At 39.0% G+C, this 26,058-nt stretch overlaps 1 protein-coding gene across 2 annotated transcripts; it reads right to left on the reverse strand.

Annotated features, from left to right (window-relative positions):
* Positions 1 to 292: 292 nt before the first annotated feature.
* On the reverse strand, positions 293 to 26,058 carry LOC142053417 (kinesin-like protein KIF20A). Of its 2 annotated transcripts, XM_075085046.1 has the most exons (18): positions 25,583 to 26,058; positions 24,375 to 24,449; positions 21,502 to 21,621; positions 20,441 to 20,579; positions 20,152 to 20,336; positions 16,612 to 16,708; positions 15,968 to 16,162; positions 15,772 to 15,883; positions 14,062 to 14,133; positions 11,919 to 12,065; positions 11,084 to 11,249; positions 9,583 to 9,753; positions 8,779 to 8,918; positions 7,403 to 7,568; positions 5,659 to 5,776; positions 5,508 to 5,575; positions 3,716 to 3,835; positions 293 to 1,650 (listed from the first exon to the last, which is right to left on the reverse strand). In XM_075085046.1, exons 1-18 carry the CDS (start codon positions 25,757 to 25,759, stop codon positions 1,369 to 1,371), a joined length of 2,550 nt encoding a protein of 849 aa, XP_074941147.1. In that variant the 5' UTR covers positions 25,760 to 26,058; the 3' UTR covers positions 293 to 1,368. The 2 variants fall into 2 exon arrangements, with proteins under 2 accessions (XP_074941147.1, XP_074941148.1); XM_075085047.1 differs by lacking the exon at positions 15,968 to 16,162 and having other exon boundaries at positions 294 to 1,650; positions 25,583 to 26,057.

The following is a 26,058-nucleotide window of genomic DNA, read 5'->3' on the forward strand; positions in this document are numbered from 1 at the left end:
ACAGTTTTCTTATTCAACAGATCAACACTCAGTGTATTGTAGCACTACACAAAAATATTTGTTAATAGCTGGAATAGTTTGTGTGGGAGTAGAATAATATTTTAGAAATTCTACCCTGAAGGGATTATAGGCCTTTAGAACTACTGGAGCCGGATGACCTATATTTAACAGAGTTCAAATCGTGAGAACAGCACTGGCTCAAGTGCTACACCTCCAGCCTCGTTAAAGACATGTCAGAGTGATGACTTATCACTGTATTTGCACACAGCCCAACCCAAAAGACCTGGCAAGAACATCTGCACCAGGGAAGGGCTGGTCTCAGTGTCACACAGGAAGGCTGCACCACCTAGTGTCTCCCCAGGGAGGGTGAGGTTCTTGCTCTGAACTGGGTCCCCTTCCACTGTGAGAAACAGCCTTACAGGGACTGATCAATCCAATTTACTTACGGATTCTGCCTTGTTCTAAAGCAATTCTCCAGCACTTACAGGCATGGTACTTTCACAGTAGTCAGGAAAAAACCTCTCACCCTCACTGACTGAAATGGCTTTAGAGAAAGCTATTTCAAAGCTTGTCATGCTCCAGTCCTCCTTCCTTGAGTTGATATATTACTTACCTTAATCTAATCAGGACAATGATTCTTTCAACTCGAGAATGTTATATGATCTTTCCTTATCTTGATTTCACTGATTTTCTCACCTTTATAAGAGGAACAGTCAGAGCGTAATTTAGCAATGGAAAATTTTATTATAAATAGATTTTTCAAAGTTTAATGCATATTCTTAGTGGAAATTCAAATTATATTAAGCAAGTTCCTTTACAAAGCCAAGTTAGCTGAAAAATAGCAAGGAGATAGATAAGACCTCATATTATTGCCTCTTTTATGAGGCCTTATGTTTAGCAGTTTGCTCAGTTTGGTCCCAAGATGGCAGTTTCCAGGTCAAAGCCAGAATATTAACTGAAGAACCAAGCTATTTTGACTACTTGAAATTAAGCTTACAAGCCCTCTGATTTCTAGGAATGAACAATGAATAATGAAATACTTCATTTAAAAAGGTAACAAGAGCAGCATTCTACTTTGCATGAACCACACATTTATCAGTAGAGAAGACCATGATAGCAGTTACTCAGGAATTAAAGTTATATATATATATATAAAAAAACCCTCTAGTTCTCAAATCACATCCCTACATCAACAATAAAAGCACAAGTTTAGGTCTATACTCTAAATTCAGCCCTGATTCATTTAAAACAGCTTGTATTGAACATTTTTGTCAGTTAACGCGACAGCAAAGATGGTATCTGAGAGTGAGAAAAAGCTACAAAGGGTTTAAGACTAATAAAGAAGTCCAGTAATTGCACACTGCTTAATCAAGTATTATTCTTCTGCCTTATGAGCCACAATACTTGTTTTCTTGAAGAGGGTGAAGCATCTTCAGACTTCCCCCAGCCTCTACCAAGAGGTATACAGGGAGTGGCTGCTACTGTGGGTTTCAGGTTAGCCAACAAACCTCTCTTGGGTTTTTGTTGTTTTGGCTCCTCTACAGAGAAATGTTTTTTCCGTTCATCCAGTTCTTTTTGCAGGGAAGACACTGTTTCTTCAAGCTCAAGAACACGTTTGGCCCAGTTCTGAAGACTATTCATTTCTTGATCCTATGAGGATACAGCTGTGTTAGGTATGTGAACACCCTGAAGTCTCTTTCATGTAGTTCATTTTCTGTTTCAGATTATTTTACTATACCAGTAACACCCCTGTTATTATTATGCCAAATGGCCATTCAGTACCCATTTCTTCTGAATTACTTCTATGTAATTTAGAGAACAGCAGACTATGGGGCCATCAGATCCAGTTAGAGACTAAGTCTGACTGAAGAAGCTTATGCTAAAATGCTTAGCCATACCACGCAAAGAACCACTGTTGTTCTAGGAACCAAATAAAGAAGGCTTTCCTATCTTAAGCTGCAATTACTGAAAGCAAAACTGGTCAAATCAAAACTCTTATGATAGTTCTAAGTCTGCTAGCCAGGACTGAATAAATGCTTTGAGTGGGCAGGATATAGAGTACTCTCTAATCCTTGTGGTTAAAGTCACATTCCTGTGTCTCAGGACCAGTTAAGAAACAAAGTTCAAGACAAATAATTTTCAGTCTCAGACTTAGACTAAAAAGTATGCAGAAGGTTATTTAATGTTCAAAGAAAAACTTCACTAAGCAGTCATACCTGCCTTGCTTCATTTGCAGATTACAAATAAGGCATAGATGCAAAGTGTCAGGAGTTCAAAATTTTCATTTTTTATTTAGGAATCTAGTTGATGTTTGAGGTCAGATGCTGTCAACTTGCTGTCCCTGCTTTTTAAGGAAAGATTCCTTCTATTTCAGTATTAAGCAGTTTACCTGCCCATCTCTCTTATTCAGCTTGGCCACTCTGCAGGACCATCAGTGTAGCTTTAAAGCCATAGATCCTTAGGTCTTCTTGCAGTAACGTTTGTGGACAAAAAGCTAGCTTGCCCTCAGCAAAATACTTCATGACTAGAGTTCCGAGTAGTATTTTCTTTGCTTGACAATAATTTGTAGTATCTTTAGATTAGCCAGAGTTGTCAGCAGAGAGTCACCCTACTGACCAAGACAATCACTTAAACTGAAAAATGAGTCTTGTCTTACAAGATACAAAGTCAAGGAATGAAACACAAGGGCTCTGAGCTCATAATTCAGGAAGTTAGGGACAGAAAAAAGGAAAGCAAAAAACTGACTTACGTAAAAACATTTTGTTAACATAGAACCATAGAATACTTCGGGTTGGAAGGCACCTTTAAAAGTCATCTAGTCCAAGCCCCCTGCCATGGGCAGGGACATCTTCAACTAGATCAGGTTGCTCAGAGCCCCGTCCAACCTGGCCTTCAGTGCTTCCCAGGATGGGACATCTACCACCTATCTGAGCAACCTGTTCCAGTGTTTCACCACCCTCTTTGTAAAAATTTTCTTCCTTATATGTAGTCTAAATCTACCTTCTTTTAGTTTAAAACCATTACACCTTGTCCTATTGCAACAGGCCCTGCTAAGAAGTCTGTCCCCATCTTTCCTATAGGCTCCCTTTAAGTACTGAAAGGCTGTAATAAGGTCTCCCTGGAGCCTTCTCTTCTCCAGGCTGAACAATGCCAACTCTCTCTGCCTGTCCTCACAGGAGAGGTGCTCCAGCCCTTGGATCACTTTTGTGGCCCTCTTCTGGACTCACTCCAACAGGTCCGTGTTCTTCCTGTGCTGAGGGCTCCAGAGCTAGATGCAGTACTCCAGGTGGGGTCTCACCAGAGTGTAGTAGAAGGGCACAATTGCCGCACTTGTTCTGTTGGCCATGCTTCCTCTGATGCGACCCAGAATATGGTTGACTTTCTGGGCTGCGAGCACACATTGCTGGCTCATGTCCAGCTTTTCATCCACCAGTACCCACAATTCCTTCTCCACAGGGCTGCCCTCAATCCCTTCATCCCTCAGCCTGTAATGACACCAGGGGTTGCCCCAGCCCAGGTGCAGGACCTTGCTCTTGGCCTTGTTGAACCTCCTGAGCTTCACACAGGCCCACTTCTCAAACTTGTCCAAGTCCCTCTGGAGGGCATCCTGTCCCTTAAGACTAAACAACGTTTTTACTTGTATAAAGATGCAGAAACATTCAGCACAGATATAGATACGAGCCATATTAAAGTTGCTTTTAAATTGCTGACAAACCTTGAGCATGATTGTGTGTTTCAGCTGACTGTTCTCTTCTGCCATTCTTCTGTAGCCTTCATTAGCTTCTAGCAGGGTTTCATTTAACTTCTGTATTTTAAACTTCAGAGACTTTATAAGCTGAAAAACAAAACCCATATACACACAGGAGTTCAAGACAGCATGTTTTACATTGATTTTGTTTATGACTAGAACTCATACAGGCACTGTAAGCATTTCTGTTTAATATTGAACAGTGCAAACTGCAAGATCAAAGCAACGAAGACAAAGCCTGCTTCTCTCAACCTCCTATGTCCCAGCCCATAATTTCTGGTGATAAAATACAGCTGGAGCATTCAAGGGCTATTGTACTGGAGCTACTACATTTTCACAGACCTGTCAATCAAAGAACAGCCACACAGACTAAGCTACTTCTGGAACAGGCTGCTCCTTTTCAGCAAGGGTAGTTAAAAGAATGCTCCAGTCTCATTAACACTATTCATATAATGAATTGGATTACAGTTACAACAGAAGACCTCACCTTTCTGATGGGAATATTGGTAATTAAGTCTTGAGATGGAAAAGAAACTCTGAACCAGCAGAATTAATGTTAAATCACATACTTACTTCTACAAGGTTGAAGGAAAAGTACCTAGATTGCTAAAAAACCACCCTTGGCCCATGTTTAATGGATGAATGGGAGAGTAGAAAAAAGTAGTGAATTACTCATCACACATGCACGGATATTTGAGGCAAAGCAGCAGAAGGGCACTGATGGAACCAGCTGCTTTAAACTGCTCTCACTTCAGTTATTGCGAGGCAGCAATCTCATTGTTCTAACACTTTCTAGCCACAGAAAACAATACAGTACCCCCATATCAAGCATAAAAGCCAAAGCTTCTTTCTAGCATCAAAATTTGAAATTGACATAGGAAATGGAAAATGATGTAGAGCTCTCAAGAACAGGAGTGGAGAACAAATGCCAGGGCCATAACATGAGACATTAAACTTGGTAAGGAAAAAGTTATTTTTGGAGCACACTTTTTCAATAGAAAGGGATTTAAGTTCACTTTCCATTTACATGGTTTATTAGAACCAGCTGGAACTGTTTCTCTAACCCCTACTCCCATTTGTTATTAGTGAAAGGAACAAGGCTTGTCTCTTCCCTCCCCATCCTCTTTAAACATGGGAAACTAAATGTAGCCTTACAAGAAATTCATTCAAGTTATAGACTAAAAATGCATACCTAAAAATAATTAATACTTGTTTTCTATAACATGGCCTGAAGCTCCTAAATTCCACCTCTCTATACTATTCAGAACATGAGGATCTTGTTTGAAGAACAGAGATACTACCCTTTAATTTTAAGGGAAAAGCAGAGTTCAGTACTTACAGAAAGGACTGGTTTAAGGCACTATTTTGGCTTTAGATCTGAACTGTTACCAGATTCTGTAACTGTTCCCCTGTGCACGATCAAGCAGCATTTCAGGAAGGAAAGCACTGAGGCCACGGCAGCGAAGTTTACAACACAGTGCAATACAAGGCTACATATACCTCCCTACTTCCAACTCACATCACGTTCACCATGTGACTTGTTACAGTAGTAGATGCCTTTACAAACTAGAGTAAAGCCAGAACACAGCTAATCTCTGGCAACAGTCATCACAATTGGGCAACGGCTTTTTTGTAAGCTTGACACCCATTTTCAGGAATCTTCATCCTGTTGTCTACAGTGCAGATCTTTAAGCATTGAACTATGGCAAGAGTTTAGGACCATTATCCTCAGATTTGTTAAATGCTAAGCAAGAGCTACCTCTTCTTTCTCTTTGCATTGTTTCTGCAGTCCTTCATTGGCTCTCTTCATAGTCTTGTTCACAAGATCTATAGGCAAAACAAAAAGTTTGCTGGTTTATATACAATACCACAAGTAAATTGAACTTTGAACATCCAGATTGTATTCCTACCTAGTTCCATGTTATTTTCATTAGACAGCATATCTGAATTTGGACTTCCCAGAGCCAACAGCCTCCCTGACTGTTTGTCAAGCTGCCTTTCCAACTGCAGTATTTTCTTCTCTCTATCCTGAAGAAAGAAGGACACAGGGTAGAATTTGTCTAAATTTCTTCTTAACCTGATGCACATTCTTCAATTACACTACACTTTTATATTCAGTGTTAAAATCATTTCAGGTGGAAGCTGTGATGGTTATGGTTGAGAAATCACAGTAAGGAATAACACTCAGATCATGAGATCTTCTAGGAGGAAGTTACTTTACACAGGAGTCAACTCTTCCAGTCTGAAGATTTACAAACTGTATTAAAAGTAACCATATGGCAGAAAGGAAACTTTAGTGCATCTGTATTAATCATTGTTGCCCATTACCCTGCTAAATAAGGAAGAACATATTTCACAGAATTAAGTTTTAATCTCAGTCTCTTTTTCAGTACCTGTCAGACTGCTAGAGTATTTTAGAGTGAGAAATCAAACAAGCGTCACCATTAAGAAAAGTTATTCATCTAATTCTGATTCTCTGAAGCTGTCTGCTCAGATTTCATGTTGTGCTTTGTCAACCAAGACTTTTACATCTTAGGGATTTCATTAGTTTCTTATCTGACTTGCTACCAAAAGCATCTTGTTCTTTGAATCTTCCCTTATGCAGCCTTGCAGCCAGTGTAAGAGGGAGCTATAAAAATAGAGGGCACTATTAAAACTCTTCCTTTACCCCAACATGGTGTATAGCTAGAGTCTGTTTTTATGTTCACTTAAGCCCTAAGTGGGGAAAGAGATACGAGCGTGAAAGAGCTGGAAAAACAGAGGCCATTACACAATACTGAGTTGCTTGTCAGCACCTCAGTGGAGAGCTGTAAAAGCAGAAATGTTTATATACCACAGTCTACAACAGAAACCCACTTCCCTCATGTCTTGAAAGGCACCCACCTACCAGTGGAGTGAGATGTCTTATCGGTTCCTGGACATGAGAGAACAGAGAGAAAGCACCTCTGGTGTGTACCTCAATTGTTCTATTCTTCCACTACAGACCTCCTGAAAAGACTGAGACCCACAGGTCTCACCTGTTGCCTGGATACTCCTAGCTATCGATGCAGAGGCTAGAAGTAAAGACTTGATAGAGTTGCACATGGCTAACGTGGCTCAGCTGCCAGACGAATAGCAACTTACTGGTGCCAACTCTGAGCAGTTCTAAGTACATTCAGGAGATTTAGTTCTCCCCTGCATAAAGTTTGATTTCTCATCAGAGATTCTTATCCCACAATCCTCCCTCTAAACCTTCAAAGCAGAGATCCATTATAATTAAAATAGCTACCCTGTACTGAATTCCCTACCAGCCCTTTCAGACTAGCTTCTTATTCTACACCCTACAATCCCAAGGATCTCCACAAAGCCAGACTGCTGTATACACCATCCCTCCAGGTGTTCCAATCATCACATGGCAGAGATAAAGATGACTTGGATTTAACTGAACAGTGCCATCAAAGATCAGGAATTTTAGGTATACACTACAGGTAGGTTTAGGCAGAAGACATCTCTATCTTGATGGTTAGCATTGGACACCAGAACAGCTAGGCTGAGCTACTAGTTATTTTGACTGTTCAGTGTTACATTTAGAGTTCCCAAATGATTCTGTTAAGGAAAATCAAAATTTGCAGTTAAAAGGCTAGCATGCATTTTTTAGCGGCAGTCACATCATACCTCAACTTTCTCTTGTTCAGCTAGAAATTCTTCTATGGGAACGTAATGGTCTTCAATTTGTTCCATGGCACACACATATGCATGTTTCTTGATGGCCTCTTTATACATTTCAAATTTGCTCTCCAGTTTTTCTTCATAACTGTCTTTCATATCTTCCAAGCGGTTGCTGAGAAGAGCATTAGTTTTATTTTATATTAAGCATTCCAGCTATTACAATTTGTCATATGTTCAGCTGGCAGTATCAAAGTTATTCATCTAATCATAGTGAAATTAAGAGACCAAGAAGTACTTTTCTCCCTTTTTTTATTCTCAATGTTCCTACAGACTTGCACCAAGGCTTAACTTCTACTTGGCATATACCAAGAAAAGTGCTATAGAAGAACACATGCTTAAGATCTGTCAAAAAATAGTCTTATAAAAAAAAATCCACCAACATGTAGTGATAGAGATGACTACACCCAATTAGACCTGGTATTTGAAGTGTCTTTCTGGGGGGTGTCTTTCATGTTGGGTTTTGGGTTGTTTTTTTTCCCCTGCATTAAAAGGTAAACGCCAAGTTCATTTTGCCTTATTATTTTAACACATTACACATCAGTCCTGTCAAAATTTAAAAACAATGCCCCAGCAGTGACACAGAACATCACATCAGAGAAAAAAGCACCACTCCTGTTATGTGTGTTTGGACAAAGGCACCCAAACAATTTTAAAGTCAGTGCAGGTGTTAAACCATAGCGTGCTCAGCTGGCAACTTAACTTGAGGTTAGTCTCTGTTAGCAGTTCAAACAGCAGGAAACTGATTTCAAGAGAAAAGAGTTAAGAGGAAGTAAATTCAGCTTGAGCAATTTCGACAGACTTGAAAAAAATCCCTATATTAGTAACATCAGTGCAGACAGCCAGAGTAATTTATGAGATAGTAAGCTAACAATGGTTCATAAGTCATCCAGGAGCGCTCAGAGAGATAAAATTCTAACTACTGGAAGCACATGCATTCATATTAACATGGCCAAGTGTGAGTTTTGAACCCCACTGAGGCATGTTATTGTTCCCTGTTAGTCTTCCACATCTGCTAAATACTAATAACGAGTCAAGACAATCTCCAGTAATTACAATTTAAACAGACGAAAATTCAACAGGAACAGCATTATTTTTTCATTGAACATGGGAAGAGGCTGATCTGTACTAGTTTATTTTAATGTTCCTTCTTCCCTTTTCATCAGAAGCTTTGAAACTGTCCAGCCCTAACCTCTCCAACATGAGTATGCATGTCTTGCACATACATATATGTATATATATACACATATGTGTGTATATGTAAATGTATGCATTTATATATGTGGAACCCTTTCAGTCTTAAAGAGGACTGCAATATGACTTGCCTCCAGGCTTCCTCTGTTTCCAACAGCTGTCGGAACATTGCTTCTGCCATCTCTTTACGTATCTTCACCTCCAGAAGGAGCTTACTTTGCCTTTCTGCAACTAGCTTCTCCTTTAGGTTCTCTGTAGTTTTCAAGAGATCCTAAATTTAACATATTTCAGTTCAGAAAACGAGCTAGAAACACATATTGATATGCATGTCAAATGAAACATTCATACAGACAGCCATCCAGAGAGGACACTTCTACAAGCCTGTATTTTCAGGGAGGATGCACCAAAAGTTAAATATTTTCCAATGTGAATTTCCACTGCAAAGACAACCTTTCTCCACCTTGATGGTTTCTGCTATCAAAAAGTTTACTGCTGCTTTGCCATTTAAATATTAATTTGTACAACCGTTTAGCATAAAGCCTACTTGATTTTTACAAATTATTGCTATTAGTTTGTATAGCTTTGGTTTTAAAATGCTGTATCTTAACTTATTCCTGCTGTTCTCAAAAGAGCACAAACGACTAGATGATTTTGTTTCAAACACACTTACTGCTTGCTTACTCTTCTTGTTGCACAAATCAATTGAATTCCAAATCTAGCATTTAACCTAACTACAAAGGCACAGGCAGCCTTCGACAATTACACTTGTTCCCTCAGAACTAGACCACTTCAAGTCTAGGTCTGCCTGACACTGAGCAGAAGCGTACAGTTCTTGTTTGACACAGCTTCCAGCACATTTCTTGTATTAAAAGATTCTAATATTAGAACTAATAGCAATGGCTTTCTTGGGTACAATTTTGAGTAGTTGTTTCTACCTCATGACTCAGAATGGTGATGTCCACTTCCTCTTCTGCGGAGGTTACAGTACTGTCAGGAAAGTCGTCTACATATGTGTTAGCATCAAAGCATACGATAGGTTTGCCATCACCTCCAACTAACTTGGGTGAAAAGTAACCACAGCTTTTGGGTAGGATTGTCTGGATTACCTGGAAAGCCCAGAGTTGAAAGCATTGATTTGTCAATGCTGTCAATATTGCAGATATCAGAAAACTAAGAAGTAGTGGCATCGATGCATTGTTGTATTTACACTATATTTAATGATAACAAGAACATTACCAAAATTTTACAAGGCTTTTAGCAGACAAACTTATAGCAATATAAGACTTAAGTACTTTAACAAAGTAAAAATGGGAAAAATTATCTACTAACAAACTTAGCATGCTTGTCTAGAAAGGAGTTGTCTCCCACTAAAATATAAGGTTTTGGTGTAGTTTCCTGGGAAGTTAATGAAAAGCAGCAAATCCCTAAAACATCTGCTCCTTCCTGAAATACTGAGACAAGGATTCAACAATTCATGTTAGTTACATAAAGATTTTAAGTATGTATGTCATAGGACAACGTATCAGAGAAGCTGATCCTGAGTGCATGCTCTTATCTTAGGATGGAAGTACAGCTGAACACTTAGAAGAATCTTTCTCTCAGATCATACTAGACATGCCGTTACAGACTTGGAACATGTCAGAACTAATCCATGCTTCCAAACTAGAAATGGACCTCATTTATGCTACAGTGTAGTCCACAATCCCACTCCCTGCAAGATGCAGCGTCTAGGGAAGCTGAGTGAATTTAAGACCTGGCATCAGCCCCAACTCCTGAATTTAATGGGAGGCTGACAAGCAGAGCTAGCAGAAGCAGCATGAAAGCATGTAGGTTTAGCAGACTTTTTTTGCCTTCAAAGGAGAGGACCACACCACCTTCAAGCATTAACTTACAAGAAAGCCTTTGTTTTTTGTTTGCTATTAATTACTTGCACTTAGCCAAATAGGAGCAATGCAGGTCTCATTCAGACTACAAAATAAGAGGCTACTACCACTACTAGATGTCCAACAAGTTTTGAACAATTGTCATTTTTTGCAGATTATTAACTGCACACAGGTTAAACAATTCATCAACAGCTCAAATAAAAATCTTACATTTGCTCAGATAGCTGGTATAACCAGTCATATCTGAAAGTGCCCTGACTACTCTTTTGTTTTTTGGGATTTTTGTTTGTTTTTTTTTTTTGTAACCACAGAATATCTCTGGTGTAGAACTGAACAAGCCACAGACAGCTGCAGCTATCTGAACTTCTTACCACAAATAGGTTTGAGGATGGGCAAGACTACTGGAAGCCTTTTAGGCAGAAGCCACATGCAGAAGTATTAATATGATACATCAAGAGTCCTGATCACACTCAAGTCCATACAACCTGATCACTTCACAGACCAATAACAACAAAAAAATGCAGAGGAGCAGAGAAAGTAGGTACACTCTTACCTGTTTGGCTATAGCTGAAAACTTCATTACATGCAGTGTTTCATCATATGTGGAAGCATGCTGATTAATGTTTACAATCATACAAGCTTTGCCTTTCCCACAAAAGAATGGCTGAAACAGACGAGTCAATTTGCTCTCTCTGAATGGAATATAGCTTGGCTTCATCCTCATGGAGAAAATAAAATTGTGGAACAAAAACATTGTAAGAGGCATGTGCAGCACTAATTTAGGTTAATTTTGTTTCTCTTACAGGAAAGAGATCCAGTAGGATGCTCATATTTAAGCCTAAGCTATTTCACATCAAAGAGCAAAGTTCTTCCTGGCTCTCATAAACCCTACAACAAGTATTTAAAAGAAAAGTAGAAAATGTCTACATCACAGCTCCCTAGTGTTGAGAAACAGATCCTGGAACAAGCCAAAGGCTAATAAATACAGGATTATCTGTCAACTCTCAGATGAGTCTGCCTGTGTAATTCGGAGGTGGAAGGGAAGAGAACAAAACAAGAGACCGGTACACAAAGCATATTGCTCATACGCGCACACTGAAAAAAGCTTGGTAGTTCGCTGCTAATTGCTTTTTTCATTCTCCGCAAAAAGAAACCGACAACAACAACACACCACCCACAAAAAAGCCACCAAAACCCAAACCACCCGAACAGTTTTAGAGAAAGAATGTTCATTTCAGGTTTTCCAGTGACATCTGGAAAAAAGACAGCTTATAAGATTCTATAGATTTGTGTTTTCCTCTGACCATGTGAATCCCTTGCAGAAACATAAAGGGATGCTTAGGGTTTCAACCTAAAACTCAGCATGTTGTTTACAACTTGTCACTTACTTTGGATTTTGATTTTGCTTCAACGCTGCAATGCATTTTCCAAGGATATGAAGAGAATTATTAATGTTTCCTGCTTCTTTTAGTCTGTCTCCAAAGGCTTGTGTTTTATTACACCTCTCTGATCCAGCCAAGTCACAGAAAGACAACCTGCATGAAAGAGTTATCCAGAACATACAAACTTATTTCTAAACAGTATGAAAATAGAACTGCATGCCTTTGTATTTCTTTATATATCTAAGGTGTAAATGAGTGACTCATTTCAGCCTACCTAGATCACAGAATAAGTTGTACTTTAATGTTGACATTTTGTCTGGAACGCACTACACAAGGTATTTAAGATAACTGCATTAACCTATCCTCCCATTGTATTTAAAGATACTTGAACAAGATTGCTGCTTCTAAGACAGTCTATTCAGCACATTCAAAGAAGTCTGCTTGCAGGCTTCATTTAAAACTCTACGAATTCCAACATGAAGAATTCAGTTTAGGAATCCAAATTTTGTTGCAATCCTAGAGTACGTGCTTCCAGACAAGACAAGGGGAATTGCTGAAATAGTTTTGCATAGTGGGGCTATACTACAGAAGCACTTTGTCACCTTCACCTGTTCCAGCACTGAGAGGACTGCAAGATAGCAGTAGGCTTCCATTCACTGCAGTCTGCCTCTTGGATGTGGAACAATTTGTCTCCTATCACAAATAAGAGGTCAGAAGTCCTTCCCAGATCATCTTAGAGCTCTTTAGTAGCAATTAAGTGCTACTAAACTCAGGCCACTGAATTGTCCCTAATGGACAAAAGGGTACAATCAGAGACAATGATTCTGGATCATCAAGGAATTTCATCACTTTTGCTTCATATAAAGAAAAGCCTTGAAATACAGGAAGCTCTGGAAGTTAGATAAATTATGTAACCCATCTATTACTCACTTATACATACATTTATTTACATAAAATAACACCTTTGTAAGATCATAGCCTTTCTCAGCTGAAATATGTATAGTATTAATATGTACTTATTAGTAAGGGACATTTCAGCTGTGTGAAAGGCTATGATCTTACGATCTTTATCCTTTTCAGTACAAGATGAAGAGCTTTTTTCTTCCTTAAGCAACATACAAACTCTTATCATTCATCTAACAGCTGCTGCATGCTTTGCCAGGGGAATACACCAAGACATCGGACAGCAAGGAATACAGGTGCAGTCATTTCCTCAAGTTATCTTTCCTTAGATTATTTATCACCATAACATCTGACATTAAAAGGGTTATCTCACAGTGAGGTATATTTATCACCAACTCTGCTCAGCAGAGATGAGAGAAATCAGTAGGAGCTATGACTGAACTAAAACACTGTTACAGGACTGTCCTCATTTTTCCGTATCAAGCTAAATGAACAATTAATCAGGGAAAAAAGAACTGAAAAAGCTATCTGAATAGCTTCAAGCGGCTCCAAGCCACTTCCTCTAAACAGCAAAAGAACAGAGGTGTGTGAGGACTTAGCACTGGTCTCGGTGCACCTACATTACAATTTTAGATCAGGAGAACAGTTTTTAAGCAAATCACCTCTTACTTGTACCGTGGGGCAGTCCCAGAGCATGTTGCCTGCATTCTTTTTGGATGACAGACTTCAATTTGCATTCCAGGAGCATGTCAAATGTGCTGCCACAAACGTTCAACCCATAAACTCTAGTCTGGTCCCAAAGTAGAAAGATAAACTGGCATAGTTTGCACCTTGAGTCTTCAGCACTAGCTGTTGCGCTCTGACTTTAGACATCAGTATCTGTTAGCCAGCCATTTGAATTCTGATTACTGGAATATATAGTGTGGTACTATGTAATACTGCTCTGTTCCCACTTCCCCATTATTTAAGAAAATATATGTATATTTCTCTCAATTTATATATTACTGACAGAGTTTTAAACAGGTTTCTTCAGCCAAACTTTAACAAAATAAAAGAGACCGGGAAACACTTCTACACCTATTCCTATCAGGTTTCCAGTCAGTTTTATGCAACCAGTAGAGTTCTGATTTCCTTCTCAGCTCTCACAGGTTTTATTAAAAGAAAGTTCACCAGTTTAGCATGCTTACACCTTATCAACTTTTCTAAAATATTTACATTCTGGTAATGAGCTGAAGCATTCACTTACTCTGAAACTCCAAGAACACGTGGCTGATGCTCATCAGTTAGCTTTAGTAGCCTGATTGAAAATATACTGTGACTGGAATGGAAAGAAATCCTTTTTAATAACTACAATTATGAAAATTAAGCAGTCACTGAAGCAAAGTAAAATTTGTATGCTACAGAAAGTCCAGTGCCGAAGAAAGTACACGAGTTAATTCAAAAAGCAGTAATAAAGGTTGTATGATTTTCCATTTCTTTTAACACAGGAGAGGGAAAAACATCACATGAAGCCTACAAGCTGCCTTAGAGAAAGAACAAGGCGGTTCATGTAAGTATCCATCTTTTAATCGGTACACTTAGGTAGCCACTTCATATACAAACTTTAGACAATATCTGAACTCAGTAAATCTGAAGAATTAACTTAGAAATAAAGGGGGGGGATTAAGTTAAGGTTTAACAGTCCTGTAATTTTAACTACTTCAATATACACAGCTATTTGTTCAGTTTTGAAATTTTTCCTGTTTTCTAGAAAGCTTGAATTTGTAACAATTGAAAATCCAGTTATTCTGTTTTAGAAATCAAGCTACAAAAGGCAGGGGACATACTGTCTGAAACCAAAGAGAAAAACCCCAGAACCAGAAGTGCCCTGTCCCCAGTTTATCCAGTAATTCAGGAAGCACAGAAGACAAACTTCTCTAGTATATATTTAAAGCAGTGCTTTATTCCTCAGCACCAACCCACAATTCAAGAATGGAGTTTCTAAAAAAAAAAACCAACCCAACCAAAAAAACCACAGACACACACCCCCTGCCAAAGCCCAAAACACCACCCACACAATTTAGAAACAAGCTAAGTGGAAGTCAGCATATTCTCTGGAGCAAAAAGACATTCTAGACACAAAACTCTGCCAGAAAAACACGGTTCGTTTCTGCACTACTTTGGGCCTGAGTGAAATTCAGGTGGAATCATAGCATGAAATTTAATGGCAGCTGTCTTCAACTAATACAGAACACCATAACTCTTGCTTTTTAGAGAAAAAGGCAGGCTTAGTAACAGTGTATTAGCTAAATATACAACATGGCCCTTCTACACTTAAAGAACAAATTAATAAGTGGGCATTTAAATCCAGTAAGAAGGCATTTTCAACAGAAAGTGTACCACCTCCTCTATTTATTTCCTCCCACTTCAAACTAGATTCTCCCTGATCCACCTACCAGGGCTGGGTAAGAGCTAGGGCCTTAATTCTTAAGATCCCAAGTAAGCTCAGCTAGAACACAGCAATTTAAAAGCATCTAGATAATCTAGCAGCACTGAAAGGTACTGTGTGACTTGCTCCTTCCTCCATCCCCTACTGACAGACTCCACGTTTCCAAGGATTATACTGCCAGTGATGAAGAATTATCCAGCTTTTCCTTCAGCATTCTCACACAGCTATTCCCACTCATTAGCATTTGCCAAGATGTATAGCCCTGTTGGCACTCAAAAACAAATGTGATTTGATCTTGTTGGTTGTCCAAAGCCACAAATAGCAACCCAAGACCAGATACTGTTAAAGTTAAGGCCTCTCCTAGCTTTCTTCCGGAAAGAATTTCATAGTAAAACCAGAACAACCAAGGAAAGTCTTAAGCTATTATTGAAGAGTGGCTCATTTAAAACACATTCTAAAGTCTTTTCCTCCCGCCCCCTCCCCTTAAAAGAAAAGAGACAGAGTATGCTTATAATTAGAGGAACAAACCTCCTACTTGATTGCTCATTGATTCTAGTACAAGCAAAGCTTCGGTTCTTGTTCCCTATTTTTAGTATTTTGCAGGCTTCTTCAGTGCTCTGAATGTTAATCCACTTTAAGTCTGTGAAAAGAAACCTTTTATATACACTTCTGATCATCAAAAAATTCCTGTGAAACTGCCAAGGTCATAAAACAGTATTATTACCTTTAATGTAAGAATTTCCTCCTTGATCGTCACAAATTCTTAAGACTCTGCGCTTCTGAGTTTTTGATGTAGGTAATGTATTTAATAGGTCATACACATATTCATTATAAATTTCACAAAAGGAAATCCACACAGATGCTTGTGCTTTTTGGTGTATATTAGTCCTATATATGTCAAGTGGAACAAAGTTGTTCTCTGCTAACCCAAAACAGAGTTCAGTGATCAAACAACTCATTGATAAGTTTTAATTGCGCTATATAGAACCTTCTAAATGGAGGAGGCTTGTATATATCTGTGTTGTACAATGCAACACAGTACTGCATAACTGAGTTTACCCAAGAACGTCCAAACTTCTCAGAAGTCACCTGTAACCAGAACATGCTCAAGTTCTGAGCTGTTTGCCCCCCTCTACCACAAGCTTCCAGCAGCTTATACATTAGCTTTGCAGAACTAATCCTCCCTCTTCCCCCAAAAGGAGCAAAGCTATCAAACTATTTTTATGTTCTTACTCTGTCTCCTGAATTAAGCCATTAAAATTTCATTTAAAACTATATATATTTACTTTGTTGTATAGTATAAAGATTTTTTTGATCCACAATAGTTACCCATTTATATTCCTAAATTTCTATTCTTTTCCACTTTACCTAGTGAATCAGAAGAAGTGCCTTTTGAAGTACAGTTGGAAGAAGCCGACTCCACATCATATGTATTTGTAACAGTATTTGAGATGCTTTCTGTCTCCTTGAGAAAACAAGAGACCATTACATTCACATGACAGACTATGAGAATAGCAGAAGTAAAAAAATGACAGTAATTCCAATATTTAAGATTTGAATATTGAAGTAATTTTAAGCTACCCCTTACTCTGGCTGCAAATGAAGTGTTTTTAACAATACAAACTAAAATCAATAAATGCTCTTTTCCCCTCACAAGAATTATTGCTCTCTGCTACTCCCAGCAACCTGTTTTGGAGGCCAATTGCTGCTAACAGAGTAGACTTACTTCACAGTTCTGGGAGAACCAAGATCCTCTGAGACTTCAACAGCCCAAAACATCTTTATGAACAACTGGACAAATACGAACAGTATTTAAGTCAACCAAAAACACAGGGGAAGTAAGTTTCTTTCAGGGGCAGATGGCAGGATGATGGGCAGACAGACTAAAGCAACAGGGATTTCTAATTTGCTTACTTGTTGCCAATCACTTTTGCAAGTCACTGGCTTGTGCCAGGTCTGTGAGAGTTTGAGTCAAACTTACTTGAAGACCTCAGAGTGAAATGACAGCTTCATAAAGGAATTAAAGATCTGACAAACAAACAGTCTATGTTGGTTTAATTCAGCCTGAATTAAAACCATTAGAAATCCTGTATAGATAACAGTACAGTTTCTTTAAGTAGACACATTTGCTGAACTTCTTTACATCAACAAAATTATTTAAAAACCTGCCAAGACTTACCAAAGCATAGGCTTCAAATTACTGCTAGTAAAACTGGTGTAATGAAGTAGCAACTCCCACTATTTATACTCCGACATCTCCACGTACTACCTTCCCTCCCCATATTTTATACACCAATACAAATTTTCATTAGGACATTTCACCCTGATTTCCCAAAACCCAATCCTGACACGGGGTTATCCTACAGAAGAAGGAGGGAACAGATTCAAAGAAGTAAACCTCAATGTTAGCACTGCATTCTAACAGCTATAAGTTCATTATGGATTGTATGCTGATGCCTATGTTACTCACCTTGGTATATCCAAACCAGAATTTTTGCAAACAGAAAAGGATGAAGCCATACTTTCAGATCTTCCATTTTAAAGATAAATAGCATATGATTTTGTTGTCAATTATTATATAAATGACCATTCTGCAAAGACTGCACTGTCTATATGTTATGTTGCTGGAACAAGTATAATGACAAGCACAAATTCTATTAATTCTTTCTGTAAAGTACAAAGCAGAATCCTAAAGCAGTGTAAGGTGCTGACACGCATGGCACATCTATGCATGTCAAAAATGTAATTGAATGTAAAAAACTCAGTACCACAGTACTTGTGCACATGGTAAGATTTTGTAAAGGTATTTCAACCAAACTGATTGAATTAGCTATGTTGCTATATTGTTCTTCAAATCCTAAGATCAAATACAGGGAAGAACATGAAGATGACTGCCTCAAAACAAGCGGGAGCAGGAACTGACATTGTTTGCCAGCAACAGAAGCTGACATTTAATAGAAAATATGAGGACAGGTGGGAATAAGAATGCAAGTAAAGCAGCTTTTAATCCAGTAAAAACCAGTATTTAATCAGTTGGATAGAAAAAGCAAAGGGAAGGAAAGAGGGGGTGTGAACCACACCAAGCAAGAGTTTCTGCAGCAGTACTGTATAGAGAACATAACAGCAGAACATTAAATACAAGGCCATTGCAGTAACTCAGAGCAGTTTAAACTGAGAGAATGAAAGGAACAGCAGGCTCTTTCTGCATGACACGTAAACTGAGCCTGGGAAAAGGGCCTTCAGAAATCCACGTAAACCAAAACCAAGCCCACTAAACCATATCTACTCTCAGATTACATGCCTGAGTGAACATCCAAACAGTGATGCTATTCACAATCTCTCAAGAAGCACAGCCTCCGTACTGGGGATAGCTGAGCTATCACTATGGAAGCATTATAACACAGAGGCAAGGTCTTGTCACATTATTTTCTGGATGCATTTTTACCTTTCCTTCCTGATGGTGGAGTCTTACTTGCTTTTCACTGTAGTGCATCAGCATCTAGATCACCTACTGCAACATTCAGTAACTAAACTATTAATAAAGTCAAACTGTGATTTAACAGAAATAAATACTTGTAAAGTATAGAGTTATCTCCAAAATAAGATATGTGTCCTCCTGTTCTAGACCTTGAACTCCTGCTTGTTCCTTCTTGCAAGTTTGTAGGTTCTATAGAGTTCTTATTTACCTACTATCCTCCTGACCATCTCAATTTTTCTTTAAGACCATCACCCCCTGCGCATACACACACAGTGTGAGTGAGCTTAAGACACTCTCAAATAAATACGCAATCTTTAGCATTTTTTATCTGAGGTCTTTCCTCAAAAGTTAATCAGACTCAGGTTAAATGAAGTTCAGTTTGCAGAGTTTAAATTAAGCAACAGACTTTACAGTGGCACTTTACATATTAATTTGATTCACATAAGGATATTCTTTCAGAGCTAACTGAAGTACTTTAACAACATTGGTATTGAAGACCACAGAAAAAAGAAAACCTAGTCAATCATTGCTTCTATACTTCCCAGAATTCAGAGTTGCTTTGAATGATAATCCCAAAATGCAGTAGGCTCACAGTTCAGGTTAAAAATGTTCTGAACCTAAGAAAAGAAAGCCAGACATCTTGTGACAGTTTGCAGCTGGGCTTAGAAGTACATAAGAGACACACACACAAGGGTGCCCATTTTCTGGTGAGAGTAATTTCTTACACTGCAAACAGAAATGACTAAATAATGAGAACAGGAGGCTGCCACAGTAAAGACTCCTCTATTCTACCTACAATCTTCAGAGACCAGAGTTAAAGATACATAACAATCCTCTAAAGCAGGCTGTAATCTTTTTAGGAAATTCACTTTGTGACATCTCACTTCACTTGCTGTATCAGAGAGTTTCTGTCTGAAGTTACATAAATCACAGGTTTATCAACTTTTTAATCTGCCTTAAGACTGTCCCCTACCGAAAGGGACTCTTCTGCCACCTTCACTGCCCCTGCTAAGACACTGCCATTACCTCTCCTGAGCTAGTACCGGAATTTGAGCAGATGCCCAGAGATCCAGCCTGGGAACCTGACCCAAAAGGAGAGTCACTTAGCAGCAGGTTTTAGGTAGGCCAGCTCTCAGACTTTTCAAGGGCTAGCATCACTACAGTGTCAGAACTGCTGCTCTGTGGAAATCTAGGCTTTGCAATGGTTTTCAGTTTGAACTGTGCACTGCCTGCTGTGGAAAGTTCTTTGAGTTTACCCTGAGCTCAAAAAACAGCCAGTTGCCTTATTATTCCAACATTCACCAAATGTCCATACTTTAGATAAATCTAAAGAATCAATAGTGAAACAGAGATATTATTAAAGATAGTCTGTTAGACAGGAAGTTTTTAAGAAGCTTCATTCAGTAACAAGGAAGTATTTGATCACTGACCTCTTTCAGTGATGCAAGAATAGCAGTTTTTATGGCTTCTTCGTGCTTAGCTTGTGCATCTTCTAGTTTCTTAACATCGTTACTCAAATATGGTTTGAAGTTCATCTTCAGATAATGTCTTCCCCTTATGTGGTTAAAAATCACATCAAGTGAGCGAGGTAAAATACCAAAATCTTTTGAAGTCCCTTAAAAATAACAAAAGATAAAACACAGATGTTCATATAACTTTCTCATTGGATTTTTACTTGGTCAAAAAAGCAACATATGCTCTTTGGCAAACACTTCATACCTTGGATAGTGAATGTCTTGCCTGCGTTTGTAACCCCATAAGTGAACACCAGCCCATTCACTCCGTTAACGTACGCTCTTACCATGTCTTTCATTGAGCCTTCAAAAAATTCGCTCTGAGTAGTTTCTGGTCCAAAGACCTTGGAGAAGGGGAGGGAGGAAGAAGAAAAAAGGCAGGATAAATGGCACAAAGAAGCTCAATATATCAAAATATTAAGCACTGATTAGTAGCGACCAGTTTTTCAGAGCAAGCTGAGCAGGAAATACCAGCTTAGTTTTCTGTCTTGCCCTTCTGATTCAACATTTTCTGCTGGGTTCTCATGGGATGCCTGCTTAATTCGGGGAGGCACTCAGGTTTGCACTTGTTTTTGAATATTTTCCTACTCCTAAAATAAACTACTCATAATGCTACTGAGCACATACTGTTTGTTGACACTTGTGGATCCACTGAAGTGGATACTTTCAAGAGCTCTGCTAGTGATGCACGACTCCCTCCTCACTCTGTACCAGTCACCCACAACTGATGGGAAAACCAGCATTAAAATGGTCTGAATGACTAAATGCCTGGAGCTGTTTATGTTTTGATGCTGTAAGAACAGAAGTTCCTGCGGTAGGTAACAGAGGTAAGAAACATACTTCCCGTACAGAAGGTTTAAGCAGTTAGGCTGCTATTCTTTCAAAACTAAGTCCCTAAACATATGCTTATGTAAATCCCTTTAAACAGGTGATTTCCTGTAACGCTTCCCAGATAAGGGTATCTGCAGGAACAGCAGAACCGCTGTAAGTCTGTGCCTACACGAAGCTTCTGTGCCATCTAATCAAAGAAAGCAACAAAGCTACCAACGAAGCTTCCTTGTCTCATCTAATAGGCACCTCCATTGTAATACACCTTTCTTTACAGCCTAACAGTAAATAATAAGCAGTCTGGGTTTTTTAAGGCAAGTATCACCACATGTAATTCAAAGAAAAATCACATTGCATGATACAGTAGAAAATTCATTTTTTACCATTACAGGTAGAAAAGACAAACTATAACTAAAAAATAGAAAGAAGTTTGCCTACCTGAGAAAAGGTGAACCTGTGCACAGAATGACCAATCCCTCTTTCACTGTTTTTCATTGCAGAAGACTCTTTGGGTGCATTAAGAATTACTGTCTGGGGATCTTCAATAGTTACACAACCCTTAAAAAACAAGACAAGGTAAACGAAAACGCCACACAATTGTTTAGGAGGAAAGCTATTTGGGAAGGAAAAAAACCCCACCAACCAAAAACCAACAACCTCACAACAAAAACCCTAGTGTTTTCATCTATTACCAGAGCTACAAAGGGTTGCAAAATTTACATATAGACTCTTGAGGCACATAACTACAGAGATATCCACTTCACATGAAAGCCAGAGTGCAGACAACGTTAAGGCAATCGTCTGGAGCTTTCCTAGAGGTAAAAAATTTATCTAGGATTCCTTCCAGCAATTTTTTTTTTAAACACTTTCTAAACCCTGGTATTTTGTGATTGTGGCTTGCACAATCCCAGCTATGAAAACAAAGCTACACAGAAATCTACTGGTTTTCTACTTCAACCATTTGCAGCGTGAAACAAGCTATGACCAGCACAAACAAAGTAAAATCAGTTTGAAGCATTACCCTTTTATAGGTAGATGCTGTTATTGGTCATGAAGAAAACTGAATTGGTTTCAAGTAATTTGATTGCTGTATCTCAATTAAGTAAAGGCGAGATGCAATTACCTAGCACTCACTAACTAGATAAATTAGGAATGCAGTCTATCAGGAAAATTTATTTTACACCAGACAGCCTAACAAAAATACAAACTGAACTACCAGTATAGTTTAACAGCATCTTGAAGCATCAGCTGCAAGAATTGATTGTCACTAAATCTCACATTTATGTTCAGAGGCTGCCCAAAGCTGGTAAGACTAATAATCCACATGTAGCATGCACACAGAAGTACTCCTCTTCCTAGGAGTCTCAATTAACAGGTCTGTTTATCAACTGGTATAGAAGCTCTAAGAAGCTGGGTACTGAATTTAGACCAATCACTTGCTCACTGGGCCAGGCTCTAAACCCTTATACTCTAACATTCTTCTCCCACATTGCCAGGAACAGGAATGCAGGTCAGATGTACCAAATCCTAGAGAGCTACATAAGAATCCAACATCTGCAGCATGTGCTGTTGGCTGCCACCAGCCTCAGAGATGCTCGTGAGTAGAGGCCTTGAAGTAGTCAGACCTGCAGAGCTGGAATCCAGCTGGTAACATCGCTCTCTTCTTGTCTCCCCCAGCTAACCCCACAGGTAAATTGGCAGGAGCTGGACCATTTCTGGCACTGTACACATCATTTATATCCAAATAACACAACTTCCTGCTCTCTAGCAGGTGACTCTGGAGAATCACTGGCAGCTGTACCAAGAGTACAGAATTTCATCCAGAGCTCGAAAGATTTACTTGTATAAATCATTCTCGCTATAAGCAACAGATCAGTTCCCCTGTTGATTGTCTCCATTTAAAGCATCAGTCTACTTCTCTAAAAAATAGGGCTTGGGCTCTACTTTTTTTTCTTTTCGCATATTTGGAACAAAGATGTTTTCCTGAAAATCACACATGGCAGGGAAGAAAAAAGAACCTAAAAATTGAGTTGATCTCCGATTGATTTTAGAAACGGGAAGGGTTTTGTGGTTGGTTGGTTTGGGGGTTTGTTGTTGGTGGGTTTTTTTGTTTTGTTTTTCATTTGTTACCAAGCATCTTCCTCACTGATTCAAGTGATAGTTAAGGGAGTAGAAAACATTGAAGAAGTTGAAGACCTTTCAAACATTCATATTTTTTGGAGGCTGAGGAAAAAGCCTTCACACCACACAAAACAGGTTATACAGCTAATATGTTGGAAAATCAACTATTTTGTCATGAACTACCTGAAGACAAGAGCTTTAAAAAAATTAGTACAAACTTCAACAATTACTTTTTTCCTCCCTCCCCACTTTTAAGAAAAAAGTTTCACTAACAGTCAGGTAGTCAGAAATCACCCATTCCAAAGAGGAATAAGATAAACAACTTTAAAACTATTTGATTTTACCCTTACAACCAGCAATACGACTTGGTATGAACAATACCAAACTGGAAGCACTGTGGCAGTGTATACTACTCAGCAAGAACTGCCTAAGGAAAGGTGCATAGAAGTTGAGAGGGAGCGGGGAAAAAAAAAAATCCACGTGGAAAAACCACAAATGTTCCAACTCTGGCAGAGTAAATGCACGAATACATTTTTTAAAAGCAAATCAGAACTAATATTAAATCCTTCTCTGAACAGATTAAGAACAAGAGGTCTATCAGAGAGCCTGGGAGACCCTGCAAACATGAGGGCTGAGAGTTATGCTGCAGAGACCCTGCCCTCCAAGGACAGCTAAATGAATTCTTTGCATGAGTATTCACAATGCAAGGTGGCAGGAGGAGGGAGGAAATATTTCTGTGTGCTTCCACATGCACATGCATATGTGCGTAAAACACTGAAGCGTCTGCATCTGACCATATAAGCTGCAGAGGTTAGAGAAAAACTTGGCACGACCGGGACAACATAGCATATTCAGGCATTCCAAAGAAACTCAAGGGTCAGGCACCTGAATTTCTCCTAGAATTGTATAATCTCTTCCATGAAATGGCTTTGTTTCTTGAGCACTGTACAGAGTCAAAAGTGACACCAACTTTGAAATAACATACCCCATGGTAATTTGCAGAGCTACAGGTGTGCACATACCACACAACTTAGTAAAAATTGTAATTAAAAAAACCCACACATTTATCCGGGTGTCTACTAATTCTATCTGGAAGAAGTACACGGCTTTTATAAAAGAAAGTCCTGGTTTACAATACTAGGTGTTCTTTGTGGGAGAAGAAAAACTTATTTCTTAGTTCTCCAACTAACCTGAGATTCATGGTTTTCAAGCTCTGATATAGCAAAGGGCCTCACTCTCAAGAAGACTTTCAAAGGCTGATGTGCCTATTCATAAAAAAAATATACATAGTTATAATGGCCACTTTTTTAAACAGAACACCCCCAAATCATATCAGCATACATCTCCAATGCAGTATTTCCTATTTTATCTTACTGCCTCACTTTCTCCTTCCTTGCGAAGTTCAGACCCTATGCTTTCATTTGCTTCTTTACCTACTGATGTCCTTAAGTAACCCCTTTTTTGTTCCCCCTCCCCGCCCTTAGTGTTCTTTTATGACAAAGCCAAGATTTTGATCTAAAAGAAGCACACTGCTGGAGGCATAAACTGCACTGCTTCCACCTTCTGGTCTCCCCTCTGTACTGAATTCAAGCTATATTTTCTAACAGTTGCTCTGCACTATTGCAATTCCGTTTTGTATGGAGCATGTTGTTGATTAACAAGTTCTTGGCCTCAAGAGACCACTTCATTACCTCCATCCAGGCACTAACCCCTCATCTGCCTCACAGAAACAACCATGAAACAGTTTTCAGTTGCTGAGGTGGGTGTTTCCATCCCACACCATTATAAAAGGTCTCCCCATCCAGGTGAAGCAACAACAGCAGGGAGATTTTTAGAGGTATCCCAGCATTCCTTCCTTTCTCATGAAGCTTTAAAGTCCCTACTTTGGCAACCTGTTCATTCAGCAGATGGACTTACCAGAGGTCTCCCCAGCCCTCCCATGACCAGCACTCTACTAACCACACAAAATTAAGTCACCTGAGGGAAGTTAATGAGGAAACCTACCATTCTAAAAAAGCAGAGATGGCTATGCTGTCTTCAAAAGCGCATTGCAGCACAGCATTATAGGTTTTTATTTCCAAGCACCTAGCAAGCTTTCAGCAAGGATCTACATCCTTTTTCAGCTTACTAAAAGGAACAGTACAATTGCATTACATTTAAAATGCAGTTACTGAAGTCCTTTACTTTCTTCTCAAAAGCTTAGCACAACGCATCACATAGCATCGGCCATCTGCATTCGCTACTGGCTATGACATGTTTGTAAGCAATGAGAAGTAAGCAGAAGAATCAAACGCATCTTTGGGGCAGGGGAATACAGCAGTTCTTACCAAATAAATGTTTGCCAGAATTAAAGCTTTAAAAAAAAAAAAAACAAAGACATTACAAAATCAATCCACACCTCCTGTTCCTCTGTACTAGGTAATACTGTTGACTCCACAGGCGAGGGTTTACCAGCTACATTCAGGAAAGAAACTGATTCCAACCTATCAGAAACTTCTGCAGGCACATAGTTTCTCCCCTCATGATCCATTGTTAGGTGCAAAGGAACTTGTAAGGAAAAACAACAATCCATCATTTTCTCACAGAACAGGCAAAAATACACAGAAAGCAAAGTAGAGATCAGGGTAGCTTGTATATAAACAAGCACTGTCAGAGAAAATAAAGTCCTTTAAGAAGTCTGGGCGTATGAAGGGGACACAATAACTTAATTTAAAACAACTTAAAAGAAACTCAACTGGCAGCTGGGTTATACTAAGAAACATGCAAGTGAAAGCACACGAACAGTGCCCGTTGGGCACTGCTCTCCTCCACCGGCAAGCGCCGGGCCAACGCCCGCAGCCCCCACCCCCAAGACGCACAACCCTTCCGGGGCGC

The sequence above is a fragment of the Phalacrocorax aristotelis genome, chromosome 2 (assembly GCF_949628215.1).
Source record: "Phalacrocorax aristotelis chromosome 2, bGulAri2.1, whole genome shotgun sequence".
In the NCBI taxonomy this organism is placed as follows: domain Eukaryota; kingdom Metazoa; phylum Chordata; class Aves; order Suliformes; family Phalacrocoracidae; genus Phalacrocorax; species Phalacrocorax aristotelis.

Bases quoted from the DNA above. Each gene is read 5' to 3' on its own strand.
- LOC142053417 (XM_075085046.1), bottom strand. From the start codon at position 25,759: ATGATGGATTGTTGTTTTTCCTTACAAGTTCCTTTGCACCTAACAATG. The intron at 16,163-16,611 runs GTAAAGTGGAAA...TTGGGTTAGCAG, and splicing joins CACTTCTTCTGATTCACTAG to AGAACAACTTTGTTCCACTT. The intron at 5,777-7,402 runs GTATGATGTGAC...TTCTTTCTTCAG, and splicing joins CTGAACAAGAGAAAGTTGAG to GATAGAGAGAAGAAAATACT.